Source organism: Anabrus simplex, chromosome 1 (genome assembly GCF_040414725.1).
Source record: "Anabrus simplex isolate iqAnaSimp1 chromosome 1, ASM4041472v1, whole genome shotgun sequence".
In the NCBI taxonomy this organism is placed as follows: domain Eukaryota; kingdom Metazoa; phylum Arthropoda; class Insecta; order Orthoptera; family Tettigoniidae; genus Anabrus; species Anabrus simplex.
This window is the reverse complement of record NC_090265.1, coordinates 479,911,868-479,930,105: the sequence shown is the minus strand read 5'-3', so window position 1 is coordinate 479,930,105 and position 18,238 is coordinate 479,911,868. Positions and strand designations below refer to the sequence as shown.

General features: G+C 39.4%; 1 protein-coding gene across 7 annotated transcripts in view; it reads left to right on the top strand.

The window, feature by feature from the left end:
• LOC136856974 (uncharacterized) overlaps positions 1–18,238 on the top strand; it is a 247,585-nt gene that overhangs the window by 214,082 nt on the left and 15,265 nt on the right. For all 7 annotated transcript variants that reach the window (XM_067135292.2, XM_067135289.2, XM_067135288.2 and 4 more), the window contains one exon: positions 13,519–13,752. In XM_067135292.2, the coding sequence (XP_066991393.1) occupies positions 13,519–13,752 (234 nt within the window). The remainder of the gene's footprint in view (positions 1–13,518; positions 13,753–18,238) is intronic.

The following is an 18,238-nucleotide window of genomic DNA, read 5'->3' as shown; positions in this document are numbered from 1 at the left end:
GTGAAGGTACTCCACAACTATACCTGACAAACAAATGATTACTCTAGGTTTCGCCAGACAGTGAGTCAAAGATAGTCTGTAGGAAAGAGTTAAAACATGCTGAAATGCGGTTGGACATTGTTTTCATGCGGTGTCCATGAAGTTTGTAATGAATTGCGAATTTATACCAGCCACTAATTAAGAATGTCAGTTCTAACCATATCTTCATGTGCCGTCCTGACGATGTACAATTGAGTTGTATGCGCGAACAAACGTCTACAGTATGTTACATTTTTGTGGCATTTGAGATATTCACGGAACAAACACCTATGATGTGTCCTGGATATGTATTTGCAGGTAGTTTGAGCATATCTCAACAGATTGCTATAGTATTCCAGAAATTGTGAAGAGAAATGCACTTGAAAAATAATGGAACAAAAGTCTGTTACATAGTTTCCCGCGCGAGCGCTCGACAATGTCACGAATTGAATGCAATGTAATGAACATATTCTAGTCCGGATATTGTTCTGGTTTGTTCATTCTTATATTACTGAGTTTTAGTTACCCATCAAAACCATAATCGTGCAATCAGACGATAGTAGTGATCGTAATGTACTGTTGTCCCCAAGCAGTATACACGAGTTGACGAAAAACAGATGCAGGAAAAGGAAACGTGAGTGGAAAGATGTATGCACTAGATCATTATAATTAGGCTAAAACTTTAAAATAACACTTCTCCTCTGTATACATACATTATGTACAAATGAGTGAGCACGTGCACTTATAACCTGTTAGTGTACGGAACAAAAGTCTGTTATATTCTCTCGCGTAGCCATGTCCCGCGATCAACAATTATCTTTATTGCCGTTTTTCTCAATATATAGGGAATGTAACATAGACGTTTGTTTGGGCATACGACTCAATTCAAGATTTATATTTCTGTTACCCATTTCCATTAAATGTAAAATCTATTGTGCCAACTAATTGAAGTGTGTTAAATGCAACATAATTTCCCCTGGCTATCACATCTGTCATCCCTATCCTCAACTGCTACAAACTCTTCTCTTCTTGGGCAATCAGCACCTCATAACCTGCTTGTTCATTTTCATAATATTTAAAGTTGAGGACAAGAGCAAGGTTATGCAAAACTCAACAAGCCCGAATGAAGTGCACAACATCGGGCATCTTGACGAAACTTTTATTTCAATAAGCTGAAGCAATGTTCTATCACATGTCTGTTTCTGTCTAGTTTTACATTGTACTCTTTCTTTGCACGCCTCAGTTGACCACGGTCCTTACAAGGTGTCAAGAAGTTGTGCAGACAAGGGTAGCTGCCATCACTCAGGATATAAAATACACCACATGTCTCTGGCAAGCTCTGCTGTAATGGTGATCTGTGAAATACCCTGCTGTCATGGACTGATCAAGGGAATCCAAGAAACACTTTCCTTATTCCCCTTGTGTTATCACACACAACCTGTAACTGAGACAAAATTTTTGTTTTGTGATTAGGGTTATCTTATTCCTTTAAAGTGAAATCATTTTACAGATTTGTAAAATATAAAATGAAGGGCACAGTAAACTTTCCATCTTACCCAGATGGAATAGAGATTTCCTGTTAAGGTAGGAATCAGGATCAATTTTTGGCTCGAATATGTGTACATTTATCACTCCTTTCAATAGTAGTGATTTAATCTCCTGTAGGCCACTATTTGATCAGATAAATTACTGATATACACCATACGTTATATGACTTTATGCAGTGTACTTGAGGTTATATTGAATCTACTGTATCACTTACATCACGATATGAGACTGTCTGATGACTAGCAAACAACAAAAATGTGTCCATCGAAACTACTTCTACTTAATTTTCTCTTTCCCCCAGATTGATAATTAAAGTATTGGCTGTTCGAAAAATGTTCGGCCATTCTTTCTACCATATGTTGACTCAAGGCCAACTACAATACCGTATTTACTCGCATATTAGACCCCTTTTTCCCCCCACTTATACAGCAAAAAACGCCAGTAGTTGACACCTGGCCACATATTAAGGTACAAATTTCATGACTACTTTGTTTCTGAACGCTCGCACACTTTAACCCCTCCGCGTCGCAGCCGTTTAAAGAGCATCCTACCCCGCGGCCGGATGAGATTTCAACTACACGCGACTGAAATGCATTGATTCACTTAAAGCGTTACTACTAGTATAAGAGTAGCCCGATATTCACGAAATTGGAATTTCTTATGGTAGAACTATGTACATGAAGATAATTACATAATTGTTTCACATTTCCTTAGTAATTTAGTTCCGTGTGATAGAGTTCGAAGCACTCTTCGAGACAGAGACCCAAGGCACACTCCTGGCAGCAGTACACCGATGTCTTCTTTTCACCGTGTTTTGAACACGCGATACGTCTCTGAGGTTTGGATTTCTCACTCTTGGGTGCTAATTTCCTGGTAAAACGTATTTCCTGCAACCTTGGAACTGTATTATCTGATGCGCGCCGGCCTTGAATATTTCGTTTCCCGCCCGAGAAGCGTATTTTGTACTACGTAAACAAACCTTCCATCAGCTGAAACTGATAACTGCTGAATGTTTGTCCCTGTGACTTGTCTAAATATTATTGGAGAATCTAGGAATCATAATTCACTGTTGGAAACTTCCCTTTGACCTGTATGCATATCTATAGTCTCGTACACGAAATTTCCAAGTACTGGTTCCTCCTCATAGTCACTCTCATCATTTACCACTGCATCGGCCACAGCCACATCATCTATTTCATTATCACTACTGCTAATACTGCAACTACTACTTCCAACTAAACTTTCATTTGAATTATACAACATTTCAAGCACTTTACTCTCAGCAGGAGCTATCCATTGAACGCAGTGCGTCACACAAGATGATGAAGCTGCTGCAGGACGAAACTGAATGAGGGGAATAACATTTATGACGAATCAAACCAACTCGATACATCGTCTTTCAAACGAGATATATACCATGCACAACTGCTTCTCGTGTCGTATGACAGAAAGCAGCACTAACTGATGCCTACACAGAGCACTCGTGGAGAGTTACGAAAAGACTACAAGCTGAGAAATAGACAAATATAATAAATAAACCGCACTCGTAATACAAAATTAGAGCAAAGAACATCACACGAAAAGACAAGCTTCTCAGATCATCATTTCTTTATTTTATTCTGTGGGAAAGAATGAAGCAAACGGACTATTAAAAAAGCAGGGATTGGTGCTCAGACATAATTGACAAATACTTATCCTTGCTAAAGCAACTACACTTTAACCATTTTCAATTCTTATTTAGAACACTGATAAACCCGAAAATGTCTTCTTGGAAACAAAACAATTTGCATATCCGTAACACCAAAACTCTTCGTGCTATAGCAGTAACTGCGAAACCATGTATGGGTCTATACCACGTATAGAGGTCGGCGGCTACGGAAGAAAAGGGGGGGGGTCTATACCACGTATAGAGGTCGGCGCAGAGGGGTTAATTTGTTCTCTTGAACAATAAACGGCAACCTTGCTCTACTTGGCGGAATTGGTGGCCTGACGCCATGATGTTTGTTGTCATTCACAGTAAGATGCAATTAGTAATCATGTAATTACTTCAGATATGGTTCTATATCCCAACCCATTAGTATATCCCCAGCAATCTTATCAATTCCAGCTGCTTTTCTAGTTTTCAACTTTTGTATCTTATTGTAAATATCTTCATTATTGTAGGTAAATTTCAATACTTGTTAGTATTACTCACCTCGACCTGGACATTATCCTTGTAACCAACAATCTTTACATACTGCTGCTGACTGGATACTTCTGCCTTCTGTAGATCCTCACTTGCCATCATGTTATTCTTAGCTGACTTCTTCGCTAGATTCAGTTTCCTAGTAAATTCCTTCAATGTCTCCTTAGTTCCACAACCATTTCTAACTCTATTTCTTTCCAACCTGCACCTCCTTTTTAGTCTCTTTCTCTGTTATAAATTAGCACGTCTTTACCATTCCTTACCACCTTTAAAGGTGCATACCCATTTTCACATTCCTCAACAACTGCTTTAAACCCATCCAAAAGTCTGTTTACTTTTCTATTTACCATTTTCCACCAATCAAAATTCCTTTTAAAAAAACTCCCTCATGCCTGTCTCGTCAGTAGAACCCAGATACTTTTGTAATTACATATTCCACTCCTTTACTTGTAGACAGCTGAAAGTGAATTGCAGTTCTGACATTTTATACTCGAGTTTAATTTTGCATATTTTTACATACTGTATTATATGAAGAATGTAACATTCTTGTACATATATAGGTAATTTTACCCCCAAAAAAAATGTCAGTCCGTTTTATTTTTCTAACGAACTTCCTTTTGTATGAAATATATTTCAATTGCCATGCTTCTCGCTTTTGTTAAGGAACTTCAGGTGAATATTCGTTTTATATATCTTGAGATATCGAGCGACTTTCAAACTTATAATTTCTTTGTTATGGTCTGATATTGTAGGTACATGCCATTTGCTTTTTATTTTATAATTTAAGATTATGCTAAGGTTACAAAAGGTATCAACTACTAGAACAGGATACAAGAGATTTTTCACTGCTTGACGGGCATGTCAACCACTAGCTCATTTCATATATCCAACTAATCTTGTTAATTTTACCCAGGCTTCCTAAGGATATGCTCTCTAAACTTCTAGAATTTCACATTGATAGCATAAGCGTATCCAGTAGTTGCCAGGGGGTGTCAGCTACTAGCACAAGATTATTTTTCAATTATTTTCATTTCATCTCTTCATTCAGGTGCATGAAGATGGGACCAACTGGAAAATTACTGAATTACGAGCACGAACAAATGGAGAGGGCACTTACTGATGTACGGAGAGGAATCTCCGTGCATCTAGGCATGATGGTGTTCCTCGTGTAACTTTGCTTTAAGAGGAAAGACCCCTGTAGGCCGTAAAATGAGGCCTTGTACAGTTTTAACCACTGAAGATGAAGCCATTTTTGTAACGTGGATTAAACACGTTGCTGAAACTGGCGTCCCAGTCACCAGGAATCACGTGGCTGACGGTGTTCAGCAATTATTAAAAAGTATGAATCACACAAGTCCATTGTTCAAAGACGGATGTCCAGGTAGGACTTGGTTCAAATCTTTCCTAAAACGAAACCGCTCAGTATCAGTCAGATCAAAAATTAGATGTATGGCTTTTCAGGCGTTTGCTCTATTAACCAGCATTTCGTCTTAGGTCTGACACTAGACTCGTCAGAGTGGGATGTGTCAGACCCTACCCACTTATGCTGGGGTGTATGCAGGTGTGTGCTCTATTGGTGGAAAAATATCTAATTCCCTCCATGGGAATTTAGAATTACCATTCAGTATCAGTCAGTCGCAGAAAATCTGACTCTGTCAAGGGCCTCTGTCACACAAGAAGTCTTACGTGAGTGGTACACTTATGTATACACCTATCTTCAGAAAAATAATCTGACAGATATTTTGATGGATCCAAGCAGAGTTTTCAACGGAGATGAAAGTGCTTTTTTCTTGAACCCTAAAGGGAACAAATTTCTTGCTGCAAAGGTAGACAAACAGGTGTACAGCCAATGCCGCTGGTGCGATATCTCCCCCATCAGTTGTTTTTAAGTACGAAAGAGTTCCAGCTGACTTGTCGGCCAGTATTCTATGAATATTTAGCAAATGTCTTTCACCCATGGTTAGTGAAATGTAAGATCACACTACCTGAGCATGCATCTCACTTATGACGCCACGCTAGGTGGCATATTACTGGTAGCTTTGTGCCCTACGCTACACACTTGATGCAGCCTATGGATGTATTGGTTTCCCGGTCTCTGAAGGGTAGGTGGAAAGTTAAAGTTCATGACTGGAGATAAAAAATATAGACAACCCTGTCTTGATAAAGAAGCATTTTGCTCGGCTACTGAAAGAAAGTCCTAGATGAGCTACCATCCAGCATATTTGTGAACGGGTTTAGAAAATGTGGACTAGTACCATGGAATCCACTTGTGCCATTCGAGCACAGAAAAGGCTCTTATGACGGCAGCTTTTCCAAACTACAAGCTGATATAGATGTTGATTCCTATAGGGAATCTGAAATATTTGGCTCGAATTAGGAAATTTTCAGATTCCTTACGGGAATCAACATCTATATCATCTGATGGCCAAGCAGGCATCAATTTTTGGTAATGAGACAAAGCCTCTCATAGTGCATTGGCACTGCCAATGGCTCCAAGTAGCCTACGCAGTGGCCGCCACGGTATGCACTGGCTATGCGTCTTGGTGTGCTAGGTACAACTGATGAGCCCAACCTAGCACATGGGGGCGAAACACTGGCACCCAGGTATCAGTTAGTTGGAAAATTTGTCATGTCCAATAACGGATCATTTATATTGGTAAGTAAGTAAACTCGTGTCCTCATCCCGAGGTGGTGCAGCTCTTTTCAGGGACACCCCCATTGGAGGTGAACTGCATGTACCATTTAAACCCACACCAGCCCTCCTGCCATTCTTAAATTTCTGGCAGTACCGGGAATCGAACCCGGGCCCCCGAGGACGGCAGCTAATAACACTAATCGTTACGCTACGGAGGCGGATATTTATATGAAGACAAATCCTTGCATGAAATCTGGAAGAAACTGAGCCTTAACTTCAGTTCGGGTGATATTTGTGAACAAATTTTAGAAAATGAAAGACTTTTGTCCAACTTCCAACCTTGGCGAGGAAAACAATGTTGAAGATAGTTTTCATTGAACAGTGAGACGGTGAAGCAAAATGCACCCCTAGAAAATGCTACACATCCTTCCTCCAATAACACTGAGCCAACACTTTCTTCCTCGGGCAGTTATGGACCAGACACAACCCTACAGTTGTGTTACACATCCAGTTGGTTCTTCATTAGCCAACTCTTCAAATATTCCAAGTCCTTTTAAGAAGGTATCATTCTGGCCAGAAGAACCTCAAAAGACAACCTAAAGAAATGAGAAGGTACCACACTTTGCATTATCTGAAACATGGAGGGAGCACCATGAGAACAAAGCAAGGAAAAAGCAGGAATTGGAGGAAATAAAGGAAAAAGCATTGGAATGACAGAGGAAATGACAAGAGAGAGAACTATTTAAAAAAAAAAAAAAAAAGAGCAGGTTAAGAAGCCACAAGCAAAGATCACAATAAAGAAGAAAAGGAAATTGGTATCATCTTCTGACTCAGACGAAGGGTGGATTCCATCAGGAGAAAGTCTTGACGTAAGCCTGGACCTTTCTGATTCTGATATTTCAGACTATGAAACCATTGCGAGTAAGTAGCCTAAAACCGTGGTGGGAGGAGTTCAAGAAATAGCTGCTGAAACATAGAGGAGTAATGAGATCCCTGGCATCATTGAACCTGAAGGTACTGCTATATCATTGGAATCCGTAAGTGTAGTCAAACATTCTGAGATCCCCACTGGAGTGGCTCAAGAAGAAATTTGTGGAACTTCTGTGGACATTAAATGTCCCTGAAACAATTGAGGTTGAAGCTGCTGAAGTAACTATGAAATCTCACACATATGAATTTGAGTTATACTGGCTATTTTCATCGGAAGGCAGTATTTCTAAATGTAAAATGATCAATGGTGAACACGACTTTTAGGCGACATATAAAGAAAATGTAGTCCGTTTTGTTACCAGTACTCGTACGTCATTCGTTTCATCCCATTAATTTCTCCGAGGTTGACATGAGGAAGGGTATAAGATCGTAAAAAATCTTGCTATAAAGATTAGTCTCGCATCATACTCAACCCTGTAGAGGAAAGGGATAAGGGTATCGTATTATATTATGCAATATTGATACAAAAGAACTTAATGGCCAGTCATTTATCTCTGTCAGTTGATCAGTAGGCCTACCATACACTAAACCTGATCACTGCTTTTATTTGAATTATCTTCTTGCACCGCCAACGTCTCGGCTAGCGGCAGGTCGTCATTCTAAGTGACGTCATATTCACTGCCATCTTGTCAGCCATGCACTGCAGCACTGCAATAGAGCAGATACGAGGTCCCGTCTTTTTGAACCTTTTAAAAAATAGTTTCGTCGAACGACTATAGAGTCTAAACAGTGTGAATCTATTCCCAAGTAGTTTCTGGAGATGGTCTCCGATATTCCCAGTTGGTGTATGTGTGGCAGAAGCCACTCCTTCCCGAACAAAGCCATGCTGTAGGCGGCGTTTCAAACCACCAGCTGATAAGTGATAACTGAACCATGTTATGCATAAAGGAACCAAGTGCCATAATGGTGGAACTGAGAAATGGAAGCTCAAAGTTAACCTTTGATATTTAATTCCTGCTACACTATAGATAATTTAATTTAATGTTATCACATCGAGTGAGGTGTACTTTACTTTATTATGTATATTGTTTGAACATGGGATTACTAATTACTTTAATCCACTCAAAATTGGCACTTTATTCCTCTATGCATTCTTATTTACTGTACCGGATATGTTAATTGGAACCTGGAAATTAATTCCGTTATGAATTTTTACACATACAGTATAACTGATATTTAAGAGGGCTGATATGTATTAATATTGCATATGTTATATGAACAATATAAGTACTTACAAAAAAATGACAATGGATTACAAAATCAACTAATAAATTAACAGCGGAAGATAGCTTCTACTTCAGAGTCAGTACTAGCATTGAATTCCTCAATGCCATCAGCTGCATTTTCACTGCCTAAGAAATTCTTGTAAAAAGGTTTTGCATCACTTGGAATTAAATACACGTTGGATTTTATATATCCTTCATTTTATGCTATGATAATACTGTAGGTTTATTTTCGGGCCACAGAAGAGGTGGCTCCATTGCAAAGGGTGCAGGAGATATTCTTCCAGGAGAATTATTTCTCTGACCGTCGAGACTGGTCTTCTCAAAAATATATGTGCCTTCCTTGTGCACTTCACCTTCATGAAAGTGTAGCCACTTGATTCTCTGATTGCTGGTAAGAAAAGAAATCTTAAGATTGCATTTTTGAATGGGTTCTTCCATCTATAAGTTTTCGTAACATTAATGTAATCTTCTTCCGCAAAGAGTTTTTGTTGAATCTTTAGGCACTTTCTAAATCTACAAATTCAGAACCATTTTGCAAGAATGAACGCCCTGGTATCAAAGATCAGATTTTTTTCAAGAAAGTATGGATATCTAAAATGTGCTTTTTGCCTGACTGATGAGCATTCTTCAGATCCTTTTTACGCCTCTCCCTTGAATTTTCTGTTGTTTCCAGGTGTAAATTGTGTTGTTTTATATTTTCTCATCAGGACTTGTCCAATCTGGCCTTTCTTTAGACTGAGTACCATTCTCATTAAACTTGTCTCACCAATTTGAGGCATTTCACTAACACGTTACAGGCTCAGTTAAGCTGACAGTTCCTTGAATAAACCTTAGAAAACAATGCAGGGTAACTTATTATAACTTCAATATTCGTATTGGACATCCTAATAAACATAATGCTTTATACTAAACTGTTGATTTTGCATTGTCTCCTTGTTTGTTTTTACCATTTTCATTCCTCATTAAGTTTAGTCCAATTTTAAAAACAATTGCACATTGCAGAATTACTCATAAACAGCATAACAAAACATCTAGCTCAAGGCACTTGGTTCCTTTATGCAAAATACCCAGTCACATATTTTACTACACAGTAAAGATTCACTGGTACTTGGTTCCATTGAGCGTTTTCCCGAATGTGCGATGCAAATTTAGTACTGTTTTCAATCTTAGATTTTGTAATAATTATTCCATGCCCAAAGACCATATTTGCAGCACATGTAGCTTGAAGTTTTTTCTACAAGATGGCGCTAATAACTCAATTTAAGCAAAATTGGCGCCTGGTTCCTTTATGCATAACATGGTTCATTGCTAGCATATGATACGAGTAACTGCTGTACTTGAAAGCCAGACCCTTATTTTTAAGTATATTTCATGCTTGTTCTCTACATTTGTCACATCAGGATTTACGTAAACAGCTGTAGGCCTACACGAGATGAGACCGCATTGTGTAGGTTAGGTATGCTATCACCCAGATAGTGCCAAAAGTTCCACGATGGAAAGAATAAAAAATAACAGGAAAGTTTGCCGTATTCATGGGTATATACAGGTGGGGCTGCAATGCATTTCATTATCACTATCACTATCGGCCATATTCAATCGTTTTTATGATTTGGCCTCTTTAAGTCCGAAGCAAGGCAAGTTTTCATGAGGTCTCTCCATCTGGGATGGTCTTCAGCGATGTTCTGCCAATTGATCGCAGTAATCTTACGGATGTCTTTATCCCATCTGTTCGGTGGTCTTCCCCTAGGTCTCAGATGATCTTTCAGACTCCACTCAAGCAGAAGCTTTGTCCACCTACCATCAGTTCTCTGAGCAACATGTCCTGCCCACTGCCATTTTAGGGTAAACACCCTTTCTAAAATGTCACTGACCTTTGTGACTGACCTGATGTAATCTGCTCTCTTCCTGTCTTTCTTTGTGAAGCCTAGCATGAACCGTTCCATAGCTCTTTGGGTTATTCTGAGTTTTTGCTTGACAAACTCGCTCAATTTCCAGGTTTCACAACCGTAAGTCAGTACAGGGAGAACACTCTGGTCAAAGACTATCTTCTTCAGGTGGGTTGGCATGTTGGATTTGAAGATTGAAGAATTTCTTCCGTAAGCTTGCCATCCTAGTTTGATACGTCGGAAGATTTCCGGTCTTAAGTCCCCTTTCATGTTTACAAGCTGCCCAAGATAGACAAACTCATTGACCTGTTGTAATGTGGAGTTTCCCACATACAGCTCTTCTGCTGGGGCCCAGTTGTTGAGCATTACTTTGGTTTTAGAAAGGTTCATGGATAGTCCCACTTTTTGACAGGCTGAGACAAGATCTTGTATTAGACTTTGTAGTTCATCAATGTCGTTGGCCATAAGTGTAATGTCGTCTGCAAACCTTAAATTATTCAGCCTTTTCCCATTGATTTTGATTCCTGTACTTTGCCAGTTGATTTTTGACATGGCCATTTCTAATACTGCTGAGAACAGGTTGGGAGATATGGGGTCGCCTTGCTTTACACCTCTTTGAATGGGAAAATCCATGGTTGGCACCTTGACGTTCACGAAGGCTGAAGAGGTTGCGTAGATATGCTGGAGTACTCTTATGTAGGCAGCATCGACACCGTGTTCGGCTAAGGCTTGCATAATAGCAGCTTGGCTCACAGAGTCAAAAGCCTTTTCAAAGTCCACAAAGGCTAGACAGAGCGGCATTTGATATTCATTACTTCTGCTGATAACTTCATGAAGGGTGAGTATGTGGTCGATTGTTCCAAAACCTAGGTGGAAACCTGCTTGTTCAATTGGCCGGGCAAAATCAAGCGTTGAACTGATTCTATTTGTCAGTACCTTGGTGAAAACCTTGTAAAGGACAGAAAGCAAGCTAATAGGACGATAGTTTCTGATGTCATGTATGTTCCCGTTTTTGTGCAGGAAAATTATCATTGCTCTGTTCCAAGATGGAGGGATGAATGCATTGCGTAGACAAGACGTGAATATTTTTGCCAAGTGGCTTAAAGTTTCATCACCAGCAAGTTTGAATACTTCTCAACTAAAGTAAACTCGTTTCCTCATCCCGAAGTGGTGCAGCTCTTTTTTAGACACACCCCCAGTGGAGGGGAGTTACATGTACAGTTTTTACCGCATATAAACCTTCCTGCCATTCGTAAATCTCTGGCAGTACGGTACCGGCAATTGAACGCCGACTCCCGAGAACGGCAGCTAATTGTGCTATTACGCTGGTGGACATTATTAACTACCATACAAAACAGACGTACAGTTTGACTGATGCATGCTTGCTATGCGCGGGTCGGACGCAAAGCTATTCACCTATTTGTGCGACGTCGTCAAGAGCTGCAGCAGGCCTACGCTACGGTGGCGGACATTTCTTAACTACGAAACACAGATGTACCGCATGACTTTAGAGCGTGTTTTCATTTCGTAGGTCGTACGGATGAAACTATTCAAATTTGTGTGATGTCATCAGAGCTTCAATAAGACTTGTACTCGCTTCGAAGCTGCTTCTCTGACGAATTACGTGGGGGGAGTCTTGTATGCGAGATTTATCTTTTAAATTTTACCAAAATTAGACTCGTTTTCCTCCAAGAATTCATTCAGACAAGGAAATATCTCGGTTACCTTTGTCCATCTGCGGCGTTTTCCAAAGTTAGTCTTCTTTTGAAAGCAAGCACTTTCTCGCTGAGGAAGGCAATAGCTTTGTTTGTGCAGAAATATGAAACCATTCCAAACAGACGCACACGCACATCTACTTCACTGTATTTGAAGCGTCCATGCCGCGAGAAATTGGTATACTGAATCTGCTGTTCTTGCAGACATGGATTCCAGTCCCATACAGTTTAATGGTCAATAGAATTTGGGGATTGTTCTGGAATTTCTAAATGAGGCATGCGCGTTAGCCCCCCGTCACACGTGGTTCACAAAGCACAGTTCCTTTATAAATATACTTTTCCCGCATTTTTGTTGGGGGGGGGGGGGAAACATTCCTTGACGGTGGTATTCTAACATTAATTCTTAATTTAATGGGGCAATCGCACATTCTGTTTAATGGGCATACATGAATGGAATGAATCTCATTTTAGCAAGAAAAGCAATGGACGTGTTATTACCCTTCACTTCAACTTGTTTGAAAATTTTCCGCAGTGGCATCCAACAAGATGAAGCATTGGTCTCGGCAGCAGCTGGAAGGGAATGTGCGGGTTGCTGTTTCAGGTATCCAACCAAGATTGGATCTAATTTCATCACAAATTAAAGCTCACACATCACACAAATTGTGTCGGAAAATGACCAAATTCTGAACCGTGTAGTTTTAATTTTCTGTTTTACTTTTTTGTGAAGAATTTAAAAATATTATTTTTCAAATTCAGTTTTGATGAAATGCATGAGATTTTTAAAAACAAGTTGTTGAACTCTGATGTGCTCTGAGAATAGTAAATTGTGTATTATTGTTGTTGTTGTAACTGGTAGTTGCAGTAATTAAACAGAAGCAAATACTGTAGATCTTGTTATATCTTTCTGGGTGTTTTTTTTTTTTTTTTCCTTGCCAAGTAGCCTATAAGAAGTGATAAGAAAGGAAAGAAGGGGGTGGGGGCGAGTGGCATTAGATATTGCATCTTACAGAAGGGAGATGTGGCAGAAAAAGTAAATATAATGATGTGAAGAGACTTTTCACTTTGCACATTAATATACCCATATCTGTGATGCTACTAGAGTGATGTTTTCTGTTTTTCTTTTCATCCTAGCAAATGAGGTTCAAACATGTATTTAATCACTATGCACAGTAGTATTTTACTCCTTTGGCCTGATACTGGTTGGTATTGAGAAAAAATGCTTTCTAGAAATTTGAGACTTCCAAGATGTTCATGTGCCACTTCATCTTCTGTTGGCTGCTTTTTTTTCTTGTACTTAAAATTATTTCACTTTCAGATATAGAGGATGTGAAGTATGTTATAAATTTTGACTACCCAAACACATCAGAAGATTACATTCACCGTATTGGACGAACTGGACGTTGCAATCTGAGTGGCACAGCTTATGCCTTTTTCACTCCCAACAATGCTCGTCAAGCAAAAGAGCTCATAGCTGTACTTGAAGAAGCAAATCAGTCGGTCAACCCAAAACTGATAGAGCTGGCTAACCTTGCTAAGTCTACATTTGGAGGTAAGTTTATACATGCTGAGATCCTGTCTCAATATATCAGGTTTAATTGAAAGAAAAACTCTTTTATTACTGCATGTGTAGCAATTGCTTTCTATAATTTTATAGTCCTTGGTGTATTTTATTTTATACGTGGTAGCATTGTACTGGTTTTTTTTCATATACCTTAGAGCAGGGCCTCTCAAACGCCCAAAATCTCACGCGTGCAGATCGAGGCACAAGAGCTCCGTGCACTGTGCATTGGTGCCGCTCGGCATGGCTCGGATCAACGCTTCGTCTCTGGGCTACTCGGCTAAGCTCGGCTTTACTAGTCTATACTCGGATCAACTCAGCCCGGATTTGGAGCGCTACGGCGCAAGTGGGGCAGAGGGAGACAAGCGTGAGGAAAGAGAGAGTAAGCGCTATTGCTCCAAATCGAGGAGTGGGGGATCTGCACTCTGGTCAACCAAGCCAAGTCGTCTTTTGCACCGTGCACAGTGCATGCACCACGCGCATGCACCGTAAGAGGCCCTGCCTTAGAGCCTTGTGTTCATACGATTTACTTTATAGTCAACCATAGTCCAGATAGTCCATACTTAAGTCAGTACAGGTGTTTCCTCTCATCTTGTCCATTATATTATTGTCCAAATTCTTTATACTGCTTTCAACTAAATTCATCCATTTAAAGTAAGCACAGTGACAGATCAGTGTGGGAAGTGGGGAGAAATAGAATTAACATTTCAAATAGGCTGCTCTCTCCTCATCAGTCAGTTCTAAAAGTCATATCATCTCGACCCCTGACAAGCTCTTTCAGCTTTCCAGCTTCCATCAGAAAAGCAGGCTTCGAGACTCCTTGACATATCTTCAATCTTGATGTGGGATGTATAGGGTAAGGAGAAAGCTGGATAAACAAGATGAGGTAAGAGGCAATAAAGAAGTAAAAGACAGAGGTAAATACAGATTGGGAAAGACCAGACCGGTGTTCCTGGTCTTTCACCATGTGCCCCGTGGTGGCACGGTCAGCAAATTTTCCCAGCGGCTCAATTTTTTCTCAGGGTATCCATTAGTCAAGTAATATCTGAGATTTTACATTAAGTTGCGTTTTACGCGAGTTCAGAAGAATACCGGTCCACCGAAGACTTATCACCGAAGAATTAATTCACCTAAGAAAGTACAGACTACCAAAAACCTCAATTCTTACCATGTATCAATTCAATCAATAAATTACTCAACTTAATAACTAACTTATAAACTAAGCGTAAGAGAAAGAATTCATAACACATTCGTTCTAGAAAAATAATATAATATTTATTTAAATAAAATATCGACTTACGAAAAAGTAGTGTGAATTTGGGTAGTATTTTTATGTTATTATACCTGAATAATAGTTCATAGTCAGCGCTGGCTCAAATAAAAGAAAAGTAATTGCAACGTTAAGCTATTTACACATATTCATACTCATATTCATGTTGAGATTCATGTTCATGTTAACATTCACATTCTGAAATGAGATCAAAATGAATCTTACTATTCGCAATTGATCACTGAGCAATCACAATCCTCCATTGAAATACTTCATTAGGTTGACGTAAATACTGTCATGTTAATTATATTACTTATTCTCGTCACATTCAAATCAATTACGTCTTAATAAAACGTTTAGTTTACCAGAATGAAGCGCAAAAATAACTAAATAGATTAAAGTCAGAATGTAAATATAAATTTGAGCATATCTTTGGATATATGTCTCTGAAAATAAACCCTAGCTTAACTTTTAACTCATAAATCTGATCTCATAACTCTGCATTCATAAATTTGAACTCATATTGTTTGGTCCTTCTTCTTAAATACGCTTCAATAACAGCTTTGGGGCTAAGGCAATACTTCCCTAGTGCCTGTGACATCTGGCTCCTAGCCTACCATTTACCTATTCATTATATTTTTCAAGAAACGTCAATTCAAATAATCTCTGTGTCAAAAGAAACAAATTATCTAACTATGTACGCAGTTTCCGATCCACACACACATCTATTTCTGGCTCAATGTGCTTTCCCTTTCTCATATTACATAGTATTTCTCATCCTTGCAAGCTACCGAGTTCATATGGTCAGTCAGAATGAAAATACGCATTCATGTTTGGAAATGTGTTACCGCATCAGAATATCATGATTACATTTGGCCATGAACAGGGGTAGAAAAAAATAGAAATAATTCAGTAGCCAGCCCCTTTTTATCAGGAGCCAGCACATTTTTCGCAAATATACATTATGAACACCACAGGTTAGACTACGATCAAGCTACGTATTATTTTTGAAATGTAGCCTTAAGTAGTATAGTCTCAGTTCATATAAGAATGAAAATGTATATTTTAAGAGATACTAACCCAAATAATCACCCGTCACTTTCAAGGTCAGCGTCTTTTAAAATTACACTACATGTGCCTGATTGATTTCCCACCAGTAACATTCAACTTGCTTAACAATGCAAACCAACCTTCAAAATCAGTGTAGGGTCATTTTTTTTTTTTTTCAATATGATAAGATGCCATGAACAATGCATTCATATGCTGTAACATATTAGCATTAATTTTCTTGACGCACCTCGCTGAAAGTGCACATTCGTGATTTTTCATGAAACATTCAATATTCTGCCGGCCCTGCAATGTAGTGGTAGCATGCCTGCCTCTTACCCAGAGGCCCCGGGTTCAATTCCCGGCCAGGTTACGGATTTTGACCTGGATCTGAGGGCTGGTTCGAGGTCCACTCAGCCTACATGATTACAATTGAGGAGCTATCTGACGGTGAGATGGCGGCCCCGGTCAAGAAAGCCAAGGATAACGGCCGAGAGGATTCGTTGTGCTGACCGCACGACATCTCATAATCTGCAGGCCTCCGGGCTGAGCAGCGGGCGCTTGGTAGGCCAAGGCCTTTGGGGCTGTTGCGCAATTTTTTCAGCCTCCTGACACTTCGAGTGAGGATAGGATTTTTCGTATGTTTTAAACGTTTCCAGTTTAAATGGTCCTGAAAATCCGGATACACCAGGGTGCGAAATCAGAAATAAATGGGGGGGCGGGAAGGGACATAGGGTTTAACTGCTAGTGTTTTTTCAGGCAGTATTTTGCGGGGTGGGGGGTTAAATTTCTCCTGTAATTTAATTACCCCTCCCTCCCCAGACAAATGTAAATTGTAGATCTTTTTGTTTGAATTTTGTTATAACGAGAATGATAAACATTAGAACATCATTCCAATCAACTGAGAAGTTTTGAGAGACGACGTGCGATTTGTCCTGATTTATTGCTTTATAAGTGGAATGTTCTTCTATCAGGGCTGTTTTGACTGAAAAAAATTGTCGGTTTGTACACTGCTTAAGTGAATAGTTCTATTGACTACTTAGCGGAAACACACCCTTTCCAAGAAGTACAAGAGTGGTGTAAGCTCGAGCTACTTAGAGAAATGACAAAGGAGGAGAGCTTCAAGTAATTTATATTTTTTCCGAGTTTCAGATGGACTTGTCAGAGTGAAATATGAATAATATGTTGCAGGTCCGGATTGCCACTGCTGCGTTGTTTTATTGCTGAAGGTCTGGCAGTCACTTGAATTATTGCTTATGTTTTCATAAAAATATGTGCCGTAAAAATCATTAATTTCAGTCCAAAATTATATGTATTCTACATTTTCCTCATAATTTTATAATGAAAGAATCCCCCCCGGGCAATTTTAGTGGGGGGGGACCTTTGAGATAAAATCGTTGGTGGGGGGATCTCTCCCCCCTCCCCCCCCCCCCCCCCAGCGATTTCGCACCCTGGGATACACCTTTAAAATGTTTATCGGCAATACTACGAAAGTTACTGCATAATTTACACTTTCCAATTCCTTTTTCATAGCACAGCCACGGTAGTCATTCAAGCTACGATTCTCTGCATTGTGTATCATTCTCATACTTCTCTGAACCACTAACATTCAGCTTGCTTAACAATGTAACCAAACTTTCAAAATCAGTGTAGGGTCTCATATTTTTTGCAATATGATAAGATGCCATGAGCAACGCATTCATATGCTGTGACATATTAAAATTCATTTTCTTTACACACTTTGCTGAAAGTGCTGAAATTTCCGTTTGCCTGAAAATTGAAATTTCGACGTATTTTTGATGTTTGACCTATCATTGTCTTAAATACCATAAATTCCATGCTGGTCATTGTCGTCCTGAACTCTACAGTCGGCACTTCCATCAAATGTTTTCTCACATTCACTCCCTTCTGTATCACTTTGTGTTACATTTACGGGCCCTACTTACGAAAAAAATCTGAAAGAGTACACTGTTTGTTACTTGCATCAGTCAATTTGTGCGGTTTTGTTCATTTCATTTTGCCGCTTTTCTCAAGTATAGCCCAGAAACGTAAAATACACCAGCGTTGAATGGCTTCCGAGTTCGCGGGCTTCGATGTCTGATGCTACGTTGCCAATTTTCCATAAACGCACAGGAATAAAAACAACAGTATTTATAAAGT